This window comes from Amphibalanus amphitrite, unplaced genomic scaffold (assembly GCF_019059575.1).
Source record: "Amphibalanus amphitrite isolate SeventyFive unplaced genomic scaffold, NRLGWU_Aamphi_draft 000502F_arrow, whole genome shotgun sequence".
Lineage (NCBI taxonomy): Eukaryota > Metazoa > Arthropoda > Thecostraca > Balanomorpha > Balanidae > Amphibalanus > Amphibalanus amphitrite.
Genome location: NW_024881996.1, coordinates 158,288 through 180,318, shown reverse-complemented (window position 1 = coordinate 180,318; position 22,031 = coordinate 158,288). Strand labels below are relative to the sequence as shown.

Sequence of the window (22,031 nt, the reverse complement as noted above, 5' to 3'; positions counted from 1 at the left end):
AAGGATAAAATGCAGCCTTCAAAATGATCTGTTAGCCATGACAACCACGACAAAAACGCTGGTTCAGGATTTTAGAACACTAATAACAAGCATACACGTCATGTCGAATGTAACATTTGCGTTGAAATTGCAAAATTGGTTCAAATACTACCTAAAATAATGCAGCCTAAAACGCTGCCAAAGGTCGATCAAAAATACAAACCTTTAGTAATAGAGCACAAGCACACTAGAAAGCAACTAGAAAGAGCCGCGGAAATGGCATGGAATAGGACTTATATTCAGGACTATACAAGACTAACAAATGGCTCCATGTGTGTAAAGACAATGCCATAAGTAAAATGTGGCAATTTTTATTATTTTTACTTTGTCGTGAAATGCATCTATTATTTTGGTGCAGAAATTTATTTACCTGTTAACATGAGGTTGCAACATGTGATTAGGCTATGCGATTTAGCATCTCAATATGCCTTTCATTGTATATATTCAAGCAAATGACAACAATCGTACAATTTTGCTCGAATATATACAATAATGTCTGATTATGCCTTTCATGTTTGTTTCCAATTTTTCGAGGTATTGCTGATTTGAATAAGTTGGATGCAAGAGCCAAGCTGCTACGCGCTCTACCCTAACCCAAAACAACAACAACAACAACTGATTTGAATAAGTTAAGTAGATAACTTGTGCGACTGCATTTGCAGTTTGCTAATTTTTGTGTACCTATCTTATAGAAGATAAAATTGAATTTTATCAGGTGGGAAGCATTTAAACTCTATGAACTTTATTTTGGAACTACACTTTTACCCTCATTCTGGTTTTGTTTTTACTACAATGAGCCTTGAAAGTGTGCTTCCTCATACTATATGTTAATATATGTTAATATTCATGTCCATTCCAGGTCACAGTTTGGAAAATGAGTATCTAAGGATAAATGGCATTGGGCCTGAGGGCTGAGGATGCTGTCATCAGCAATGCCGTTTTGCTGTGTACAAGCTTGGTACAAGCAGCATAGCTTATAACTATGCATTTAAAGAGGTGGTATGATGATCATTCATTTGTATTATATTTTAAATCATCATGTTTAGTCCTGCAACATAAAATAAAACAGGGCAATTAAGGTGAATTGCCCAATTGATATCATTTGGTATTGAAAACAAACTATACTTTTTTGTCATAATGGATTTTGGATCAAATGAACAGCAAAAAGAGTGGATTAAAGAGCTGGAGAACTTCTTGGAAAGTGACAGTGGACATGACACATCCTCAAGACAGAAGAAAACTGAAATGCTGCTGCATTCAATAACACAGGCACTAGAAAGCCCTGAATACAACAATGATAATGCTGAGAAACTTACATCAGTGCCAAAGAAAGAAGCAAAGTCAGATAAAACTAGTCATGTGGCATGCCTGATGTACTTTGCTTTATTGTGCATTGTTACATTTGCTGCAATCAAATATGGATACTGCCAAGGAAAGTCGTTGAAACTCTGCTGGAACAATAACATTCAGGACTGGATTTATCCTATTCTGAGAGCCATTCGCCTGATTGCATTGCCAATCATTCAGTATTTTCCATCAAATACAGGTAGGTACAAGGAGGTTTGAAATGTGACATCACTTACAGTTTCATTGATGGCTGATGTTACAATCCAAGTACCCAGGATCAGTGTTTGATAAGTGTTCCATGAATCAATACTCTAGTTATACTCTGCTGCATAAATATTAAATCAATTAACTGCTTGTCAATATTATCATCATATTTGTCCTATACATAATAATATCAGTTACCTAATTGTCATAAGAACTTTTTGCTACGAAACATCCTGGAAGTTTACCGTTCACTAGATATCATAGTCATTTGACCCTGTCGTGTGACAGCACCTCGTCCCTCCATTGCATCCATTGGGAGCTGGGGAGGGGAGCAGAGGGAAACAGTGATCTGGGCTAGCTGATTGTAATACGATACAGCCTTCTCGGGTGGAGAGTGCGTGATCGTATTACATACACTCGTGAATGGTAGCTTGTGCGCATTGGGACCTGTATCCGGTTACATTTAACGTCGTCCGTTTCATTGGTTGGCTTCTAGTAGTTGATGCTGAGTCATTGTCTGAAATGTTTCGTTTACCGTCTCAAACCGCTGACTGTCCCTGAGCTCCTTTGAGTCCATTTATACTCCCTCCGTAACTCCCCGTCCCGCACAGAATGACCTGGAAAAAGGACGAATGCTGATACCCGCTCGTCTTTCTCCCTCCACCCTTGCTCAGATATACACGAGGAGACGTGTTTGATAGAAAACCCGTTCTACTGGGACCAGGAGGTGGACTGCTCGCTCTGTCAAGATGTTGCCGTTGTCACTCTGTCGGACGCTCAGCACTTCGAGGAGCTATTCTACCATAAAGGGGTGCCTGTCATCGTGCAGGTAGGAGAATAGACAGTTCTGGTAGATACTGTATTTATCCATCTTTCATCTGGATTTCGTTAATGGTCCTGACAGATGACTTCCTTTTTTGCGTCTTGTTGCAACTCACAACTGAAATATGAATGACCTTATTTGAGATTTTACGACGATCTGCAACTACTTTGTCTCGGGCTGGTTGCATTCAAAGACTGGGGAATGGAGATAAGGGATTGAAAAGATATGCGTTAAGCTAAATTACCATATTTACGACGTCACAGTCAGATTGGTTGTTTTTATAATCTGTACGTTAGCAATGCATATATGTGTGTCATACCGCGCTGGCCGACTGACCCCACCCTCCTACCTTCCCTCAGGACGCCGTCCCGTCCCCGGTATCCCTGCCATCGCTAAGGAAGCTGTACGCTGAGCACCGAGCCGACATCGCCGCTGGATCGGCCGTCCGTCTGGTGCCCGCACCGCCCGGCCTGGACAGCCTGGACCGCCTCCTGAGGGCTCCCGCGCGTCGGCTGGCGAATATGGAACACTGCATCCAGTGGTGAGTGTTAGCAGTACCGCTGGGGTCAGGGGTGAACCCGCTGTGGGAATGACATAGGCGATGAGCGGTGCAGTCTGCAGTGGGCGCCGATGTGCGCACTATCGTGGCTGTCTTGATGCAGTAGATTGTCATATTGTTCTCACCTGCCTGAATAATATTTGTCACGTCGCCTTTACAAAGTGTTCATGCGAAAGAGCACTCAATCGTATAGTGAGTTTGTTTTAGTTAAGTTATGCATTGAAGGAACCTTGCATATAGTTCGTACCTATTCCTTTCCATGACGGTTGATAGTGTTATGATTCGATGCTCATTGGACATTGGTGCTGTTACCGTAACATATCCCGATGTTCACGTTCCACAGGCGTTTGTTGCGGGTGTCTGCCGTGAGACATTTGCGGGAGCTGTTTGTGCGTCCCTACTTCATCACCAAGAAGACGGAGGTGTCCCTCCACCGCTATATCTACCTCTGCGGCGATCAGGGCGAACAGTTTCACCTGGTGAGTGTCGGCTGGTGATGTAGATCGATGAAGATCGCAGTAGGTGCTGGAGTCCGTATGTAGGATTCTCCCTCAATATGTACGAACAGGACGCTCGGAGTTTGCTTTCCTGTCCAGCGAGCGTTATTTGTACACTCGCCATTGATTTTCTTGCCCAGGCAAAAGGCAAATTTGAAGTGAATTTTGATATTAACTATGCGGCTAGTTTGAAAAGCGTGTTTTAGGGATGATGTTCAAATGTTCGTTGATTCCCCAGTGGAGTTACAACTCGCTCACTCTTTTCACCGCCAGCCGATGACCGAGTTCGCTAATGTGTGGATCAGTCAGCACAGCGGTACCCGGCGGATTCGGCTAACACCCAGCAGCGAGTGCAGTGACATCTGTCGACCACTGTCGGCACTACTCCGGCCCGGAGACACACGTGAGTGCAAGGTGCAGGCAGTGGACCGAGTTACGAGGTCAACGCGTCGTGCGATTGTACTGATAACGATTTGTTCGAGGACTTTGACCCATATGATGGTTATGCGATTACTACATTACATGACTGTATTGATGACAATGTGCTTCTAAAGATGCAACGCCCTGTTGTGCGCCGATTTTCCTCATCATGCTAATTCCATGATTTTTTTTTTTTTACCTCGTCAGTGTTCTACAACTGGCGCTACTGGCGAGCCACCTCGCTGTCTGTGGACCCCTCGCTGCTGACGGGGACTACCTCCGCGTGGGATGCCGCCGAGGGTCTCTGTTCTGCCGACACCAGTCCCGCCTCTACCGGCTGGGAGCGGTGGGTGCGCAGCAGATACCCCAGCTCGGGCAGAGTGTGTCCTCCCGTCGACGGCGAGCGCCCCGGGGAGACAGCAGCTCCGCCGGCCGGTGGACAAGGGTCAGGGGGCGGGGAGGACGCGGCCGCTGCCGCGGTGACGTGTACGGCCGGGGTCAGGACGGACGGGGGGATGGATTACTGTGTACGGTCTCCAGGGGTGAGACCCTCGCCCCCCGAGCCTACCGTTGGCATAACGTTTGTGGGGTCGTTCTACTGAATTAGTGCTCGGGGAAAGTCATTGAACTTTAGATAGCCCTTGCACGATGTGTTACGCCAAGGCAGCTTACAACGCACAGCTTTATGAATCTAGTTATAACAGGGATAAGTCCATTTTTGTGGACTATTTTAAGTAAGACACTGTGTTGTATAATGCACTGCCGCTCCAAGCGGCTTGGAAAGGCGTTATGTGTATCTGAGCTTCCACATTACCTTTACCACGGGTCGCCTGTATATGTATTATGTAATCATTTATCTCAGCCTTAACCCACCGTACGTTCAACACGTACAGGAATTAACGCCAAATACGAGTGTGCCAATCAGCTTAACCTGACAGTCCCAAGACATACCGCAGTCTTCCCCGCGCTGGCTGTGCTATTTTACTTGCACAGCAATATCGCTTTATATATTGTATGTTTAAACTTACCTAACGTGTTGATGGAACTGTGGTCAATAGTTATGTCGGGTGTTGGTGTTTTTCATCTCATCCATGAAAAGAAACTGCGCCGTTTTTATATGATTCACTAGTTGTCCTCGGTCACAGTGTGGCAACTTCGCGTCTCGTCTTCCCAGTCAGTCGTTTTTGTTTAGTATCCAGGGTACAGATAGTTTTTATTTGAGTAACATGTTCTGTATGCGCGTACCCTGGCGTACGTTTTGTCCACCGCAGTAGAGCTTTGTTTTAACTAAGTCACAATGTGCTAGTCCGGCGTCGTATATTGCTGCTAGTCGCAAATGAAGTCACAAAGTTATGTATACAGAACAGTTCTAAATGTATTGTTTTGCACCGCTACTTGTTAGTAATTGTGACCACTAATATGTGATGTCACGATGCCAAACAAATATATTTCTATTAGCGTCGATCAGTTTTCATGTCACGTATCACGTGGATGCCTTGAAAGACCAGCTGTTCAATTTATGAAAGTTGCCATATCTCTAAAGCGGCACTGGGGGAGGTGGACGTGGTTGTGTGGTGTTCACCTGTATTTTGTCGTTACGCAATGTGACATGACCCGCGAGCTAGTCACCTTCAGGAAATCAGGTTGACCGTTTTAATGGGATTGCTTCCAAATATCGCAAACGCTTAATCGAACTGGGGACTCCATCTGAACACAAAAAAGATGTGTCGACACGGGGATATATTGGATAACATGTCAAACATCACGACTAGACTCCACGGTCGGCTGGATCGGTCCGGTAACGCCCGACCGACTGGGGTGATCAACGGTAGCTGAGGCGCATCAATCGCCCCACGCCGAGACTTCCGGGCCATCACAGGAATGGGGTGTTGTGGGGCTTCCACTGGTCACACTGAGGGCCCCGCGAGCTGCCCACACGGGGCCGGAACGCAGGGACAATGGAACAGAACAATGCACACGCCGCGATAGACAAGGGTGTCAATGATTATCCCTCGGCGAACAATGACACTGAACGAGCCATGGAGGTGCGAGCGATATTTGGAGTCCACAGGACAGCGCGCCAACTGCAAAGTCAAGACACATGACCGTATCGCGTTTTACGATCGCGAGCCTCGAGTGGACAACCAGTCTTTATCAGGAAGACCACTGGGCACATGCACAGGAGTCCAGGACATCATGAACATGCGTTATACACGCATCACACGTCCAATACATGTCATGATAATGGTGACACCAACCATTCAGCGCATAATAACGCAGGGGCGTGGCCCAACTGAGCATGGCGACTTCCGACGACGTTGTAAGCCGGACATATGCGACACCCCACTCACCACCGGCATTACTACTGGCCTTTGAGCACACCGGACACTGCTGTACGATGGCTCGATTATTACCCGGTTTGAGAAAGGGAATCAAATAATGCTTAATTTTACGCTACATCAATTTTACCATGGGAAGCTAATATGTTCGCACATTTCGATAATGGTAAATGCAGGATTAAAACAAAAGTGGGGCAAAAAATCCGCCTAGAAGTGGCTGATGCGGCAAGCAATTGTTCGCAGTCATCGGCGTGTAATATTTGCAACGAATTTAGATTATCACTGATTGCCTAGCACAGAAAAAAACAACGGCATTTCAAAGTGTCTAGCATCGGTGAAGCCTGCAAAGAATTAACACACTATGGTGATGAGCAATAGACGGTTGCCGATACTCGGTAACTTGTCTTTGTTCGAAACAATAAAACCTGCATTATCATGGGTCCAGCCATACACGAATGGCTATGGAAGACGTTAAATAACCACGTACGACTGATAATAGTTAGATATAGCATACATTACGATATGCGTGCAGCTGCAAAGGGTGTTAACTAATAAAATACAGGACCTTGTGATAAATAAGGGTACGAAGACCACCTTCTCACACTTCCGTAGGCACGTACACCGCACACAAAAAGGTACCAAAGTATACAATGATTGATTTGGTAGTGTGTATGAAATATGAATCCAAGGCGGTCAGCAAATCATTATGATCATTGGTGATCTTTAACCATCAAATTTACGCTATTAAAAAATCAAAGTTCAAACACAGTGACTCGCGCTGGCATAGACGGAATGTCTGTCAGAAGTACCTTTAAACGAAAATATCGCAGATCCCACGCAAACTATCACAATCAACACATTGAAGAGTAAATATCGCACAAAACACCTGTCTCGATGAACACGCCGTTAACAATAGGGTCCATTGGAAAACCTATCGTAGAACACAACACCAAACGACCCACACATCAATTATGCCGAATCTCGGAGCACTCACACTCCCTCACAGCAGTGGATATAGCCTCTGGCATAACACGATAACGTGCTGCCACACCGACACTGTCACTGGTGGTGTCGTGCATCACGTGACCACCTTTCCGCATGTCCTAATGAATGTCCTACAGCGCCGACTGCGCTCGACGCCCCGCCGAATGAACTCGAACGTCCCGACTTTGGCTCCGGCGAGCCGCCGTTGTTGCTGTCGCACCAGCCAGCACGTGCACCCGGCTCGTCCGAGAGGATCTCCGACGGGGCCAAATGGTCCGGCGGGTCACTCAGGGTTCTCGAGGGACCCGATCGGACCGTCAGAGCTCGGGCACGTTCCGCTAGACCGAATGAGGACCAGGTTTGGCCTCGTGGTCCAATAGACAGCCGCGATTGGTTCATAAAACCTAACGACGGCTGCGATTGGCCCATCAGCCCGAGCGGCGGACGTGATTGGCCCATGGCACTTAACGTCGGCCGCGATTGGCTGAGAGGAGCAGCCGACTGTCGTGATAGGCTGATCGCACCAACAGACAGTCGCGGCTGGCTCACCAGACCCCCAGACGACCGCGAATGCTCTCCGACGCCTTCGGACGACCCTGACTGGTCCTCTACGCGGGACGCAACCGCCGACCGATGCGACTTACCGGGCGGTCGGAACAGCCGGCGGCCGAAGTGCGCCAAATGCTAGTCGAACCGCTGTTTCAGCTTCTGTTTGAAGAGGATGGGCACCAGCGAGAGGCAGGCGAACACGGCCAGCCAGACGACGGATGACCAGGAGACGGCGTCGGACGAGGAGGTGAGCTGCTGCAGCGTCGTGCCGCCCTGAATCGCCACGAACGACGGCGGCGCCACGCCTGCAGCGGAGGGAGGGGGACGGGTGGTCAGCGAGGGAGCGATAGGAAACTCATGGCTGGGGAGTGTTCCAGTAGGTTGATATTGAGCTACTTTAGCGGTAGTTAATTGCGACTGCAGTACATAGTTGGGCTAAGGCGTGGTTAGTAGGTCATGAGCAGTGGCTGGTATTTCAATTATACACCAATCCAGCGCAGAATACATTACTGACAGCAATTATAGGAACTGGCTTTAATTCACGTAAAAAGAACGCATGATCTGTTTGCCTTTAGTTACGACCGTACAAGCTGGCCACTGCTGAAACGAAACAGCACTCAAAGATGCCCAGCTGTAATTTAATGCGCATTTATCAATGACACGGTTGGTTTCATTTCTGTCATTCCTGTCAGTCAGTCATATAACGCGTAGTGGTCCCTGACCTATGAACGTTCCGATGAAGAAGGGCGTCAGCGGCACCTCGATCACCGGAGACGTGATGTTGATGAACCAGTTGGGCAGGAACGGCGTGATCCGCAGGAAGATGATGTAGTTCAACAGGTTGTCCTTCTGATTCGCCACCTGAGTGTAAGGAGGCAGTCAGCACTGTCAGCAGATTGGTAGGAGACAGGAGTATATATACCTTACTAAGTCACAGAACGAACAAGGACCAAAAATGCTTCTGCTTTACGATCATTCCGGCCAGAGAAAAAGAGTACCAAACGATGATATAATCGTACTCGTAGACAAATTAATAGGTGAGAACTAGCATGACTTAAATCGGCAACAAAAACGTGTGTGAGCTGCATAAAAAAAATATATGATTTGACCGAAGCTTTGCATGCTCTTAACACAACACGACCAGACCATATAGCAAAACCATGTGCTACTGTTATGACTCCCTCATCCATCGCCGATTCAGCAGTAACACCAAAAAACCAGCCCACCCAGCTGTGCCCACCTTGAGCGCCCATTCCTTGGCCTTCTCGGGAAAGTACTTGTGCACGATCTTCCTTCCTGCCATGTAGGAGAGCAGGTAGCAGAAGGAGGCGCCGGTGGCCGAGCAGAAGCAGACGAGCACCAGCGCCGCCCAGAACGGGAACAGAAAACCCGTCAGGATCGACAGGAAAATCGAGCCCGGGATGGCGAACGTCTGCAGACTGTGACATCACGTTAAGGAAATACCGTGACGAACGAACATAGCCGCGCACAAACGGTACAGCGAACATAGCCACTCAAACAGACCGCTTGCGATCAGAATTGGACAACAATATGCAGTCTTTGAGGAATTTTTATGTGATACTTGTGTGATGATAAATGCACAAAATTCATAATGGAAATTTAGCTCAATGCTGAGCGAGATACTGCGGACTGTAGAGGCATTAGGCCGCTCCTAATCATCAAAAGAAACAAGCGAAGTATTGTTTTTATGTCAACTCCCTCTGAATAGTTCAAAGGTGCAAAGCTCCAACACTTCCTCAAAAGGATACAATATGTATGTGATGAAGATTCCTGTCATAACTTCAAAGTAATATTGCTCCTTGTAGATGCTGAGAACCTTCCCCAGTCTCTTTGCATCTTCAATGTCTCTTGGCAGTTTAAAGTCTTGTTTTTCCTCTCTGCAAAAAAGGTAACACTGTTACTGCAGGGCGCTTGGCAGTCACAACCACTGGCGACATAATTGTTATTCTTGCTAGGTAGGTAAGTTAAAGGGACCCTCCCACCTTAACATTAGTTTTGAGTTGAGATAGCCAAATTGGTGGCCATGGCCTGAAAATACCGGTTTGGGCATTCACAACATCGAAAAATGCTTTAATTCGGAGATATGGAATTTCAAACTTGCAGTTTTCGGATTCTAAGGGGCTAATGCATTGGTATGCCCCCTTAGAATTTGTGACGTCAGCGGAGATCTAACGATTTTTAAATCTTTTACTAAAACGTTTGGCAGCACGCGGTAGTATATGCTGCTTTGCGCGCAACAAATGCCGCACTTTCAAATAAAGTCGCTAGGAACAGCGGAGATCCCAAAAAGTAAACAAAAGTAAAAGTCTAATATCTTGAAAACCGGTGAATATTTTTCGATGAAATTTGGTAGATATTCATTTTTGCTCTTTCTGAACCGAGCGACATCACTTTCATGCCAATTCATTAACTTTTTTGAAGGTGGGAGGGTCCCTTTAAGTTAGTAAGGTAGTTAATAAGTGAAAGTACACCTACAATGAACTGTAACACTGCATATCTGAACATAAATGCATTTCATTATTTTAACTCTCAATCTCAGCCAGTCTGCAGAGCACAGATTGTAGCACCTTGCACTCTCTTTGATAGGTGATGAGAAGCACTTATCCCTTCCAAGAATACTGACACTCCTAAAATAGGTAATGTGAACAAATGTGCAAATCACAAAACAAAACATATTGAATGTACAGAAAAAACATAACTGAGTGTCAATTAAGTTAGCTCTTTCTTCCCAAATAACCAGAAAATAAAAATACCCATCATTTTCAGATTAGCTTTAGTTAATCTCCTAACATTGAATATCTCATATCAGCTGAAATGAGAAAATGATTGGCTGGACTATGGAAGTTTTAAAAAATACATTAAAAAATGATAGGTACTTACTCAGTCATTTCTGGAAATATTGTATAAACATAGGCTAGGCATAGAAGTGATGTGACAAAGATGCCTCCCAGCACAATGAAGGACTGGCGGGTGCTAGAAGCTGCCTGATGATGCATGATTATCACTGGCTTTTTTCTTGAGGTGCCTAGTCTGAAAGAAAAAATAGTCAGTGACAGCTGGGGCATGCATAAATAAGAAGCACTAATCTCAAGTTATTTTCACTCATGCTGTGCTTGCACCACCAGTGACTTGCTGACAAAAATGACTTGCTGTTGATGCAGTGGCTAGCATGGATCTGATCTAGCTTAGCTGTGTTAACTAAAACACAAAAAGGCAGAAACAAGGTACATCTAAGGCAACTTTAAGAAAAAAAGCTGCAGAATGCAGCTATTTTTAGGGCTTGTAGGCAACCCACAACTTTTGAGCAGCACAGATTCCCCTCTTCAAAAGAACTTTAACATTAAATGATCGTAGCAAAATATGCAAGTTATCTTGATTGAATAGTCAAAGACTTGGAATGGATCATAATCTCGAAAACTTTAACCTGACCCTTGCAAAAGCATCAAGCCAATAAAAGCAAAGAACAAAACCTATCATTTATATCAATATCAAGGCCTCCACAGTTGAGTAAATGCCCAGTTTTGATAAGTGTTGCTGGTGTTGTCAAAACCAAGAGTCTCTCCTCATGCATTACCACAATTATTTAGAGACTTCTTTTGACAAATTATCTTCATAATACCACCATAATACCTTTAAAATGATAATTTTCACAGGCCGCTTGCAAGAGGGACAACAAAAAAACCATGAAAAACATTTATGTCACAGCTGCGGCTAGTTTGTATTCACAACAAACGACGTTGACGAGTGATACCAGATCACATGAAGGAAATCCTCTGCCGGTGTTTTGTCCTTTCTTTTCTGTCCATCTTTTACATTGGCTTATTTTAGCTTTATTTTAGGATGCGCTCCGAGATGTTAAGTGTTGGAAAATTGCGTTGAAGCGTGTGCATCAATTCTGCTAAATCATTAATCGCCTCTTCAAGAGCTAATAAAGGTGCCAACCGCAATAGGAGGCGCATCGCATCATGGTGAACGGAAGCGTAGCGTCGAATTCTTGCGAAGAAAAAAAAATCATATAGGTAGGTATACGTTTTCCCAGCAGCATCACTCTACTCGCGGCTTACGCAAAGCAGTTTGTGTCTCAGACGTAATTTTAGCACCCCTGGAGCACTATTAATTAATGGTGACTGATGAATTTCAGGGGGTGCTCGCACCCCCAACCCTAAAGAACGGGGCCGGGGGATTTTTAAAAGTTATACGAGTGATAAATGCCAAATGGCGAGCAAAATAAAAGGACTCGAGACTGGATGGAAAGCTATGTTTTGCCTAGATTGAGGTCATAAAGATGTCTAACAGATTGACTAGGCTTATGACGAACATAAATTCAGGTCTTCTGTATGTCCTCCAGGGCCGAATCAGCTGAAATCAGGGGTAACGAGGAACAAAGCAATATCTACCTATTTGAAACAAATTTTTATCGGGGTACGAGCATATTCATTATTCGGCACTTGGCACAAATGGGGGATTCCACGTCAAATCGAACAAAAATCGGCTGTTTTGCACCTTACCATCAGCGATTTCATTATAAATTTGTGAGCGAGTTCCTGTGTCGCCCCGAACATTACATTGATGTTTTTTGCACATTCTGACCACAGAGGCCATTATTATAAAATAAATTCCGAGCCGGCTGCGAATTTAATTCCCGATTCTGAGCCATTGGTTATTATAAAAATGCAGCCTGGAAAAAATCGAGCGGTAAAAAGAAGACAAAGTCACGTGGCGATGGACGCAAAATTCCGAGTTACTGATTATTATAAAGATGACTTTTTTACAATTCAAGGCGCATAAACAGCGCCACAATTGTACAAAACTGCGAATTTTCAGCCAAAAATTGCAGTCGGGTACCAGCGTCATAAAATTTTGCAAAACTTGTCTTAAGACGATAGTTTCACTCGTAGCTTATCGAATCTTTCATAATGCGTACATTCCATGCACTTTTAACGCTTCTAGCGATAACTTTAAAGCTATTTGTGAGCCCTGGGACATAAAACAGCTTGTCTAGCAGGAGGAGAAGTAAGCGGTATTCATTCCCGTCATAATGAAGAAGCGTCCAAACGTTCTGTCATGGGTGCAGCATTGGCGTGCTTAGAATTGTGACCATAATGTGAGTATATTAACTGCCTCAGCACGCTAAAACATTTAAAATATGTATTACTTCTGATTTTGTTCAGCTTGTAAATGTAATTGATGTTTATAACATCAGTTAACATGGTTTAAAGGACGAACCAGGAAGAAAGGGATTGGTTTTCTTTCGCGAATGTACAGGAAGGTTTCCCTTATATTTACGATTCGCGTGAAATATGACTTGGCAAATAAAGCTGCACATATTTATTTATTTATTTATTTATTTGATACGTACTCCTTATAAAGTTAATAATGATCAATACTACTAGAACATAGAAATTGGAATATAAGACTGTTTTCGACCCGCACCTAACTAGGCCATTTTCCATAAAGCGACCGAATAGGAATATTGTAAGGTAAACCCTGTAAAGGTACTGTAAAGGTATACCCAGTTACAGTGAAGTTTTCCAGCAGGTTAGGTAAGCGTATAGTGAAAGTCGGGTCAGGGTTATGTCAAAATGACCAAATTAAGATGCGATGAAATGTCAACAAAACTGTGTGTTTCAGATGCAGTTCAAGCTGAGGAATCCCATGCAATTAGTGGAACGTTGAGAATTTGCAAAAGATTGTAGGCAAGTCTTCGAAGGTGCTGAAGTTTCAGAAGGCGGTGCCTGTCGAATTCTGGCGGACTCCGAGGACAAATTGAGGACAATGCAGAGCTCCCAAGATCTCACACCCTAGATTATATTTAAGAGAAATTTAATCTAAGAGAAATTTAACCCTCGCATGTGTGCGGCGTTTTCCAGCTTCTAATGTGTGGGGGGGGGGGGTCGGTTGGACCCCCCCTTGCCGTTTGGCCCCTGATCGAGCTAGAGCTTCGCGGAAAAAACGAGCGTGTTGCCCGTGACGAGAGGAAGCCGATGATACCCAATTTTAAGGTCCTAGGTCATTGGTTGACCTTCCAGGTCAGGTCAATGACCCAAAGTCGGGAAAATCGGGACCTATTAGAAAGTCGTAAAGTGTGCCTGCTAAGGGTTTTTTGGGGTGCTGATCACGAAAATCGTGTTAGTTTTGATCACAGATGATGTCTTTAAGCATTTAGACCAGGTAGGGTCAGGTCAGGTCAGGTCAATCAGTAGGCGTCGTGACGGGTATTCGTAGTACGTGTCAACCGCCTCTGACAGCTTCGTAACATGTTACGAAGGCACCAAAACTACTTCGTAAATGTTCAAATGGTTGCTAAATTCGAATTCAGCTCCAAAAACTAGCCTAGAAACATGTAAAACTCGAAAAAGTGAACCGAGGTCACCCGAGGTCACCAAAGGTCAATGACCTGACCTGACCTTCAGGTGACCTTGACACCCACCCTAATGCATGGGAGCAACATCAAATCACATCTTTGAACGTTTGAAACCACGAAAAGCTTGCAAACGCGCGGCTAATGCGAGCCGACGTACGCCGAATCGCGATTCCGGCCAAACATGGTCTCGGAAAAGAGGTCACAGGTCAAAGGTCATTTGGGTCAGGGTCATGAAATTTTCAGGGTAGGTGTCAAATTGATCAATGCGAGGGTACTGAAAGTTTCGTCGCGATCGGCCGCTTTTTACGCGAGTTATTCGCGAAAAACCATGGGGGGTCCATCCGACCCCCCCCCCCTACACATGCGAGGGTTAAGCCAGAAAATCAATGTCAACAAGTCAAGGACGTGGCCAGAAAATGTGATGATGACGCGGTGCGCCGCCCGCTGGATGCGGCCGGTAACATCTTGCGCCGCTTGGTAACCACAGCGCCAGGCATCGCTGCGCCAGACCTGTAGAAATGGAAATTGAACGCATGAGCTCGTGTCAAAAAGCGAGATTATGTGTCCAGGTGGTCACTGGCAAACGCTGGCATGACGACATATCCAGCTGATTTAGAACAGTTATGGTGGTGCGACGCGCAACAGTTATTCAACTTTCACATGGTGTGGAACGTGTATGTTGGAACGTGTCCTTGTTAATTACTAGTCCGAGAGCATATGTATAACTCAGCACTTTAGCAGCTAAAGCCAGGCAGCAACATGACCATCTAGGCCCGTCAGACTCGCTAGTATACCCTTCCTATTAGACAAACCGAGTCCGGCAGAATCAGAGTGCGCTACCACGGTGTCACGATGTTCAGTGAAGAGTCGATGTCCGATGCCTGGTGTCCCTGGATTTCGCTTGGTCGTCAACCAGAAGTCAAAACGGTAAAGCACAATGGAACATGGAATGAGTGTGCAAATGTAAACATGGGGGCAGTGAGTGTGCTTGTGTGTTCCCGTCCCTGGCGGATGCAAAGGGAAGGGCATTTGGGACAAATTTCCAGCATTTGGGCCAAATGCCCGTATACAGTGCCTGAAATCGACGATTTTTTTCTAGAATAGAGAGAAAAACGAAAAAACTTGTATGAAAAATTGCTTTGGTTACACAGCTGTGCGTACTGCGTAAGGAATCCAAATTCGATTAGTTGGGCGTATACCCTCCGCCGCGTCCGAGGCTTTCTGGATCCGCCAGTGGTTACGTCTTTATTGATTTTCACTCAATACTAGACGTGAATGTGATCGAAAACCCGACGGCCGACATTTTATGCGGATCTCTTTCAAATACACAAAATGTCAACGAATTAAAATGAAATCGGACTTATTCCACAAGAGTTCGTTGGGTCGGAGCTTTCGAATTGTATTACAATTCTTTGTCAGCGAGAGTCGTATCGGGTGTGGAGTAAGTCCGATTTCATTTTAATTCACAATTCATCTCCAATTCTCCACATCATGTCTTTAAATACAAAATGTCAACGATTGTAATGCATGTTGCTGAAAGATTTCTCGTGTTACTACTTTTTGTTCAAAATATATATCCCATTGAAATCCGGCTGTCCTTTTGCTTAATCCCAGAAACTGATGGTTGAAATGCAATTTTCCTAACCGAAGCATGTCTTCTTTTGTAACTAAAGCTTTGCTATTTTTTAATAAATTGAGCGATTAACTTGTTCGCACGATTCATTCATAAATACATCTCTAAATTACTCAATCCCAAGCATGAACAATGCCGCGTTTTGAACCAGGTAACACAGAACGCTGTGATAACCCAAGAACTTTTGTCATCAATTCACCTTTAAATGTGACATGAGTTTTCTCACAAAAGACACGGAAAACGTCTTCAATTATGTTTTATCAAAACATTAAGCATAAATGTATACAAAAGATTTTAAAAATCGGAATTATTATGCACATGATCACATAATATGGAATATATAAAGCACTTGAAGTATGACATCATACATTTTTGGCTCATTTTTCGCAGCCAAATAATGAGCCGGAAGATGCGTAAAAATGAAGCACGCGTGAGTTTTATAATAATGAGAAAAGCAGCCGGCTGCTTTATTCGGCTCGATTTTTATTTGCAGCCAGTGTCTCGATTTTATTTTATAATAATGGCCTCAGGTCTTCTAAATATAGGGCATCAAATTTTTACAAAATGTTGCATCTTTATATTTTTGAACGACCATAACTTTGGCTGTACTTGTGTGATTTGAATGAAATAAACCTTACTGTTTAGGTAATTTCTTAAGCATTTGTTTAGAATTGCACCTACTTAATTATATGACCTTGAAATTTGCTTAACTCTGTTCTTAAGCACAAAAATTGAAATAGCAAAAAACACGTCACCTTCGATTTGGCTAATTTTCATATATTTTATTGCCTACCATATTCTTAACAACCTGTGAAAAAATTAGAGTGGGCTATTCATAAGTTTTGAAGAAAATGGCACATATGCAAACGTATGTTAGCACGCGCAGTGGAGGGGGAAGAGTGAATTTCGCCCCACCCCTCCTGTTTTCCGCCAATATCTCATAGTATTAATGCGAAATTAATTACAGCAACCTGTCCAAAATTGAATTGCACATCTCATCGTGCAAGCAAGAAGAAAATCGGTTCACAACTGGTCTAGTAATAGCGGTGTAAAGTGAACATCCTGTCGCCGCGGCGACGCGGCGACTCGGCAGCCGGCGCCGACCGCTAGCCGCCGCCTGAATTGTAGACTGTGCCGGGACGGAACGGAACGGTTCCGTCTTTACATCGCGCTCCTTACCGCTGATTACGTTCGATTCGCGTCAAATTTTGTGAGAAGACTAAGAAATGTACAGGCAATCTTATGGTGTAAGAATATTGAAAATCAGTTGGTAAACAATTGAAATATGAACGTGTAAACACAAAATTGTGATTGCTGTGTTTCCCGCGTCGGCCGATCCCGCCTCAGCCGGCGACATGTTACTCTTAGCAGGTCTCTAACTCCAATATTTATTATTGGATTAACTAGAAATTCCCCATACATACTCAAAAATGTATATTCTTTCGTATAGTGAAGATAAAAAGGCGTGAAGATATCGTTGCGTGATAATGTTTTCATTGAATTTTTGGCTTCATGATGCATTTCCACACGGCTCAAAATTCACCGCAAAATACCGTTTGCCTGAGACACTTTTACTATGGAACTTGAATGCTTGACTACGATTATTATGTATTTCCATTCTCGCAGAGTTTGGGATATCACTAAAATCAGCAATCATTCATTTCAGAAAGTGTACACAAGCAAGCATGTCTTGACTCTGTCTTTCAAGGTCACGCGCGGTTGCGTGATGTTGATGCATGAAAACGGCGTTTGCCGCGAGAGTTATGAATGGCCCACTCCAATTTTTTCACAGATGGTTAGGAACATTGTGACGGACATAATATGTAAAAATTACCCGAATCGAAGGTGACGTGTTTTTTGCTATTTAAATTTTTCTGTTGTAATTCAAGGTCAAATGCATTTCAAGGTCACTTCAATTTAATTTTATAATTAAAAATCAAAGCCTTATCAATTGCCTACCAGACCCTGTTAATATCATTTTGATACCAGAAAAGGAACCAGAGTTATAGACATTTGAAAAATTGGTGTGTGGCATTTTTGGCTATATTCGATGACCTATATCTCAGCGATACTTTATCAAATTTCGAAAATATTATACGTAACTCAGTTTTGAACCATGCCCAGTCTGCCTACAAATTTTCAGAAAAATCGAAGGGGATGACGGATTTCGGTGTTTGATTTGACGTGGAATGCCCCAAATGCGTCTTTTGACGAAAGAGGCGTAGAAATGTCCATGATTCCTTCTTCGAAGACTTCTATAGTTTCATTGCTTCCGGCTGGGAGCTGAACAGCTTTGAAAACTAACAGTCCCATGACGTAAAGATATATTTCGCAGATAGCTACGTTTAGGTAGTATCAGTCACGCTAGCATAGTCTGAGAAAGAAAAATGCATCATGCTCAGTCGCCAGTCACCACGTTGTAGCGAGCAGTGCCAGCGCACTTATACATCGCATATCAGCAATGACGGCATCCCGTAGGTCATGATCATAGTCCATAGGCGTGGGGGGGGGGGGCAGTGAGGGCAGCTTGCCCCCCCCCCAACTCTGGGGCCGTGGGGGCGGTGCCCCTGCAACTTTGAGACGAAATACCGTACTTTTATGCAAATGTTTTTTTTTTTGTTGTTGAAAAATCTAAGGGATGAAAAATAAATGGCCTAAAACCGGTGAAAAACTACATTTCGGGCTACTCTAGGCTTATCTCTATTATGGTGTGCCCCCTTCCCCCCAATCTGACAATAGTTCCCGCGCCCCTGGTCACGACTGACTCGTGCGGCAAGGTAAGTGGCAGGTTAGCTCTCACCGAGGTGGTTGTGATGCCTCCGAGGTCAGCTGATTATCCAGGGTAATCACCACCGATCGCTCCATGGTTCCGCCGCGGGTCACCACTCGGCGGCACGCGAGACGGCCGAACACTGCCTGTGCACGCCGTTCACCCCTGGACTGTCTCAGCCGGGCGTAGTGCGACCCCGCGACGTCCGCGACCCAGTCGACCCGGGGCGCCGTTTACACTCCTCGGACCGAGATTCGCCGCCGACCACTGACACCAGATAAGCTCAGAAGTGGAGGCTCGATCGGAGCCCACACCTTGAACTTTAGCCTGGCACCGCCGCCGCTCGCGTGGCGTGCTTTGCTGATCTAAGTAAACAACGAGGACGTCGCCGCCAACTGAAATGACCGCTGGGCATCATAAAGCCCGCACTACGAACATAGCAGCAGAGCGCAGATATATGTACATATACCGGGAAGATTCTGCTCCAAACTCGACTGCAGGCTACACAACGTTCGCCCACAAGCACCGCCGCACCGCTACGTTGTTCTTATTTTACACATAAACATGGTAGTTTTAGACCGACGGGCCCGTGTTGATATTATAATACCGAACGGCGCTATAGGTGGATGGGTGGGGTGGGGGGGGGGGGCAGCCCGACATTCGCTACCATCCTTACAAAACCGACTTGATCCGGTCAGCAGTGCCGAAACCATCGATCCCGACTACGCTTGTCGCATAATGTTGATGTCGGAAGACGATGAAAGGAAATAAATGTCAAAAATGAGGGATGAGGATCTCATCGGCTACCTAGATCCCTTAGTCGCCGTTTCGCCTCAGCTACTGAGTAGAGTCTCGCAGAAAACAACGAGTGCGCCGTTACAAGACACAGCGATTGGTAGCCAATTTAAGGTCTCAGCCCTCAGGTCAACCGGTGTCATCTGAGGCCAGGCCCCAAGGTCATTAGGTACTTTGTCAAAAATGATCGCAGAGCCACAATTTTGGCACCATCGCGTTCTTCACGCTCAGGCGCGTCGAATGAATAATATACTTTTCATACTTTTATACTTTTGGTGTACTTTTTACAATTTTATTCGCGTTCTTTTCACCAGACGCGTCGTCGAATGATTTGCTTTTTTGTTTGGATAAGGTCAACTAGGTGTTAAATGTTGAGCTCAGGTCAAGGTCAGGTCAGAGCGACTCAGGTCGCGAAGCTGGTCGAAGGAGGTCACATCACAAATCATTCGCAAGTTTTCTCGAGTCCATTGGTGGCTTTCTCGACTCGCAAGCTCAATTTGTTCCAGGGCCTCGGCTAAGGAATTTTGACTGGTGGGCCACTTGGGCAGCGACATGGACTGACCTTCGTAGCCATAGCTCCCCCCCCCCCAATTTTCGATTTCTCCCCAGATTTCGGCCACTTTATTCTGCAAAAAACGTCAGGATGGCATTCAAAAAATGCAAAAAAAAAAACGGGGCTCGACCCCCCGACTCTTCAGAGAGAGAGGAGAGAGTTGGGACCCACAACCCTCTCAGTGGTGATACTCCCGCGGTGCACATAAAATCGCACAAGCACGGAATATATAGTCTACGACACATCGTAGTACATATCGACATGTCGTAGAATTAAGACTATATATTCCGTGGCACAAGTATGCACACAATATTGTCGACGCAGATTATACAACTTTGGACGATAACTTACGGCCGTGAGTGGATCGCTCGCCGACTAGTCGGAGATTCGGAAGCGGTCGGACGGGATCGGGCGTTGTTGGGTGGATCGGGAGGAATTGTGAACAGCACGAGTGCAACGTTATATATACCTAAAGTGGGTTGTAGCAGGAACCCCAAAAGGGGGTTGTAGCAGCAACCCCAACATCTCTGAAAATGATCATTAAGCCTATTGGTGTCGCATGGAAAATAATTGACTCAAAAGCCCAAGCGCACTGCGTAACCCTGATATTTTCTTTAAAAAAACTAAGTTGAGAAATTTTTGGAACGCTGACTGTGAACGGTTCGAAATTCGTCCAACTGGTCAGATGTGTGACTGCAAGCATCATACCGGTCGTGAAGACGCATAATATCGCTTGCAGACTTCAATCGGCTGGAAGTCGCCGACACTACCTCTAGTTTGACTCTGGCTTATATCGTGTCTATCGGCGAGCCGTCTGAGATCGCTCGCAGGCTTATCCCCGACCGTCTGAACTGGTCTGTTCTTTATTCGTAGCTTTTCTTGTAACCGACTGATCTGCGGCAGATGCTTATGTGACTGCAACCACTCGATCGATCGGAAAGCTTGCAAGAACTCTCGCAGACCTCGATCGGATGCAAGCCGCCGACACTATCTGTAAATGACAGAGGCAGACGTCTTTCGCGATTATTGCATAAAATTTAAAGCCTCGGCCACACTTCACCGGATTGGACCAACGGACGAGAAACGGACGAGAACTGTCAGCGTCCGATGATGTCCGTTTGTTTCCGTTGGACGTCCGTTTGTCATCCATTAATATCCGTTCCATGTCCGGTGGTGTCCGGTTGAGCACACCGGACACCACCGGACATGGAACGGATATGAACGGATGAGAAACGGACGTCCAATGGAAACGAACGGACATCCCCCGGACATCACCGGACGCCGTCCGTTTCTCGTCCATTGGTCCAATTCGGTGAAGTGTGACCGAGGCTTAGTCCACTTACATAGTCCACTATAGTTCACTTTTTACCCCAAGAGGATATTGCAAACAACAGGTTGAAGTTTTTTTTTCACAAGAATATGTTTCACCGATGGGTACTTTACAGCCTGAAAATGTACGATAAAATCTGCTAATTCAATTTGAAATGTGAAAAATGTGAAAACTTAGATTTTTCGGAAAATTACTGGTGGGCCAAATCTTTGAGGCTGGTGGGCCATTTCGGGTCACTGGTGGGCCATTTGGCCCACCAGTTAACATGTTAGCCGAGGCCCTGATTTGTTCGGACTTTATTGATGCGAAACTCGATGAGTGGGCTGTGCGAATACGGCCACACGGACACCACCGCGCACGAATGTACATACCCATTGCTCCTGTGGAGCCTACCTACCTAACCACGTCAGATAAAGGCATGACCCGTGACCGTATATGTAGTCGACTACAGAATGATGTTCCACTCATAAGGCAGAAGCTATCAGTTAACCGGAGCGCTAAGTTGTGCCGTTTATCACGCAATTAAGCGTGTCGATTGTGAGCATTGAGACAAAGCTATAATTTGTGAACTCAGCCCGTGTGATGCGGCACAGCCTACCACGCCAGGCAAATAATGGTATGTGAAAAGTGGAACATCATTCTGTAGTCGACTATATATATAGCATAGCTGAGCACGGAATTTGAGACAGGGGTGAGGAGCCAGCTGCCGGAGCCGGAGCTGGAACCGGAGCCGCCGGAGCCGGCACGGGTTAGGGGTTTTGGGGGTGCTCGAGCACCCCCTGAAATTCATAGGTCAGGGGTCAC

At 45.3% G+C, this 22,031-nt stretch overlaps 2 protein-coding genes across 6 annotated transcripts; one reads left to right on the top strand and one right to left on the bottom strand.

Moving 5' to 3' along the window:
• Positions 1-162: 162 nt before the first annotated feature.
• On the top strand, positions 163-5,351 carry LOC122392826. Of its 4 annotated transcripts, none has more exons than XM_043388132.1 (7): positions 163-183; positions 899-1,585; positions 2,265-2,419; positions 2,773-2,954; positions 3,316-3,451; positions 3,743-3,872; positions 4,097-5,351. In XM_043388132.1, exons 2-7 carry the CDS (start codon positions 1,177-1,179, stop codon positions 4,489-4,491), a joined length of 1,407 nt encoding a protein of 468 aa, XP_043244067.1. In that variant the 5' UTR covers positions 163-183; positions 899-1,176; the 3' UTR covers positions 4,492-5,351. The 4 variants fall into 4 exon arrangements, with proteins under 4 accessions (XP_043244067.1, XP_043244066.1, XP_043244068.1 ...); XM_043388131.1 differs by lacking the exon at positions 163-183 and adding an exon at positions 190-207; XM_043388133.1 differs by lacking the exon at positions 163-183 and having other exon boundaries at positions 774-1,585; positions 2,315-2,419.
• A 263-nt stretch (positions 5,352-5,614) lies between these two features.
• Positions 5,615-18,772, bottom strand: LOC122392818 (transmembrane protein 41B-like). 2 transcript variants are annotated; one of them, XM_043388114.1, is made up of 6 exons: positions 18,580-18,772; positions 10,663-10,812; positions 9,531-9,659; positions 9,002-9,200; positions 8,484-8,622; positions 5,615-8,066 (listed from the first exon to the last, which is right to left on the bottom strand). In XM_043388114.1, exons 1-6 carry the CDS (start codon positions 18,642-18,644, stop codon positions 7,897-7,899), a joined length of 852 nt encoding a protein of 283 aa, XP_043244049.1. In that variant the 5' UTR covers positions 18,645-18,772; the 3' UTR covers positions 5,615-7,896. The 2 variants fall into 2 exon arrangements, with proteins under 2 accessions (XP_043244049.1, XP_043244050.1); XM_043388115.1 differs by lacking the exon at positions 18,580-18,772 and adding an exon at positions 11,413-11,434.
• Positions 18,773-22,031: the final 3,259 nt, after the last annotated feature.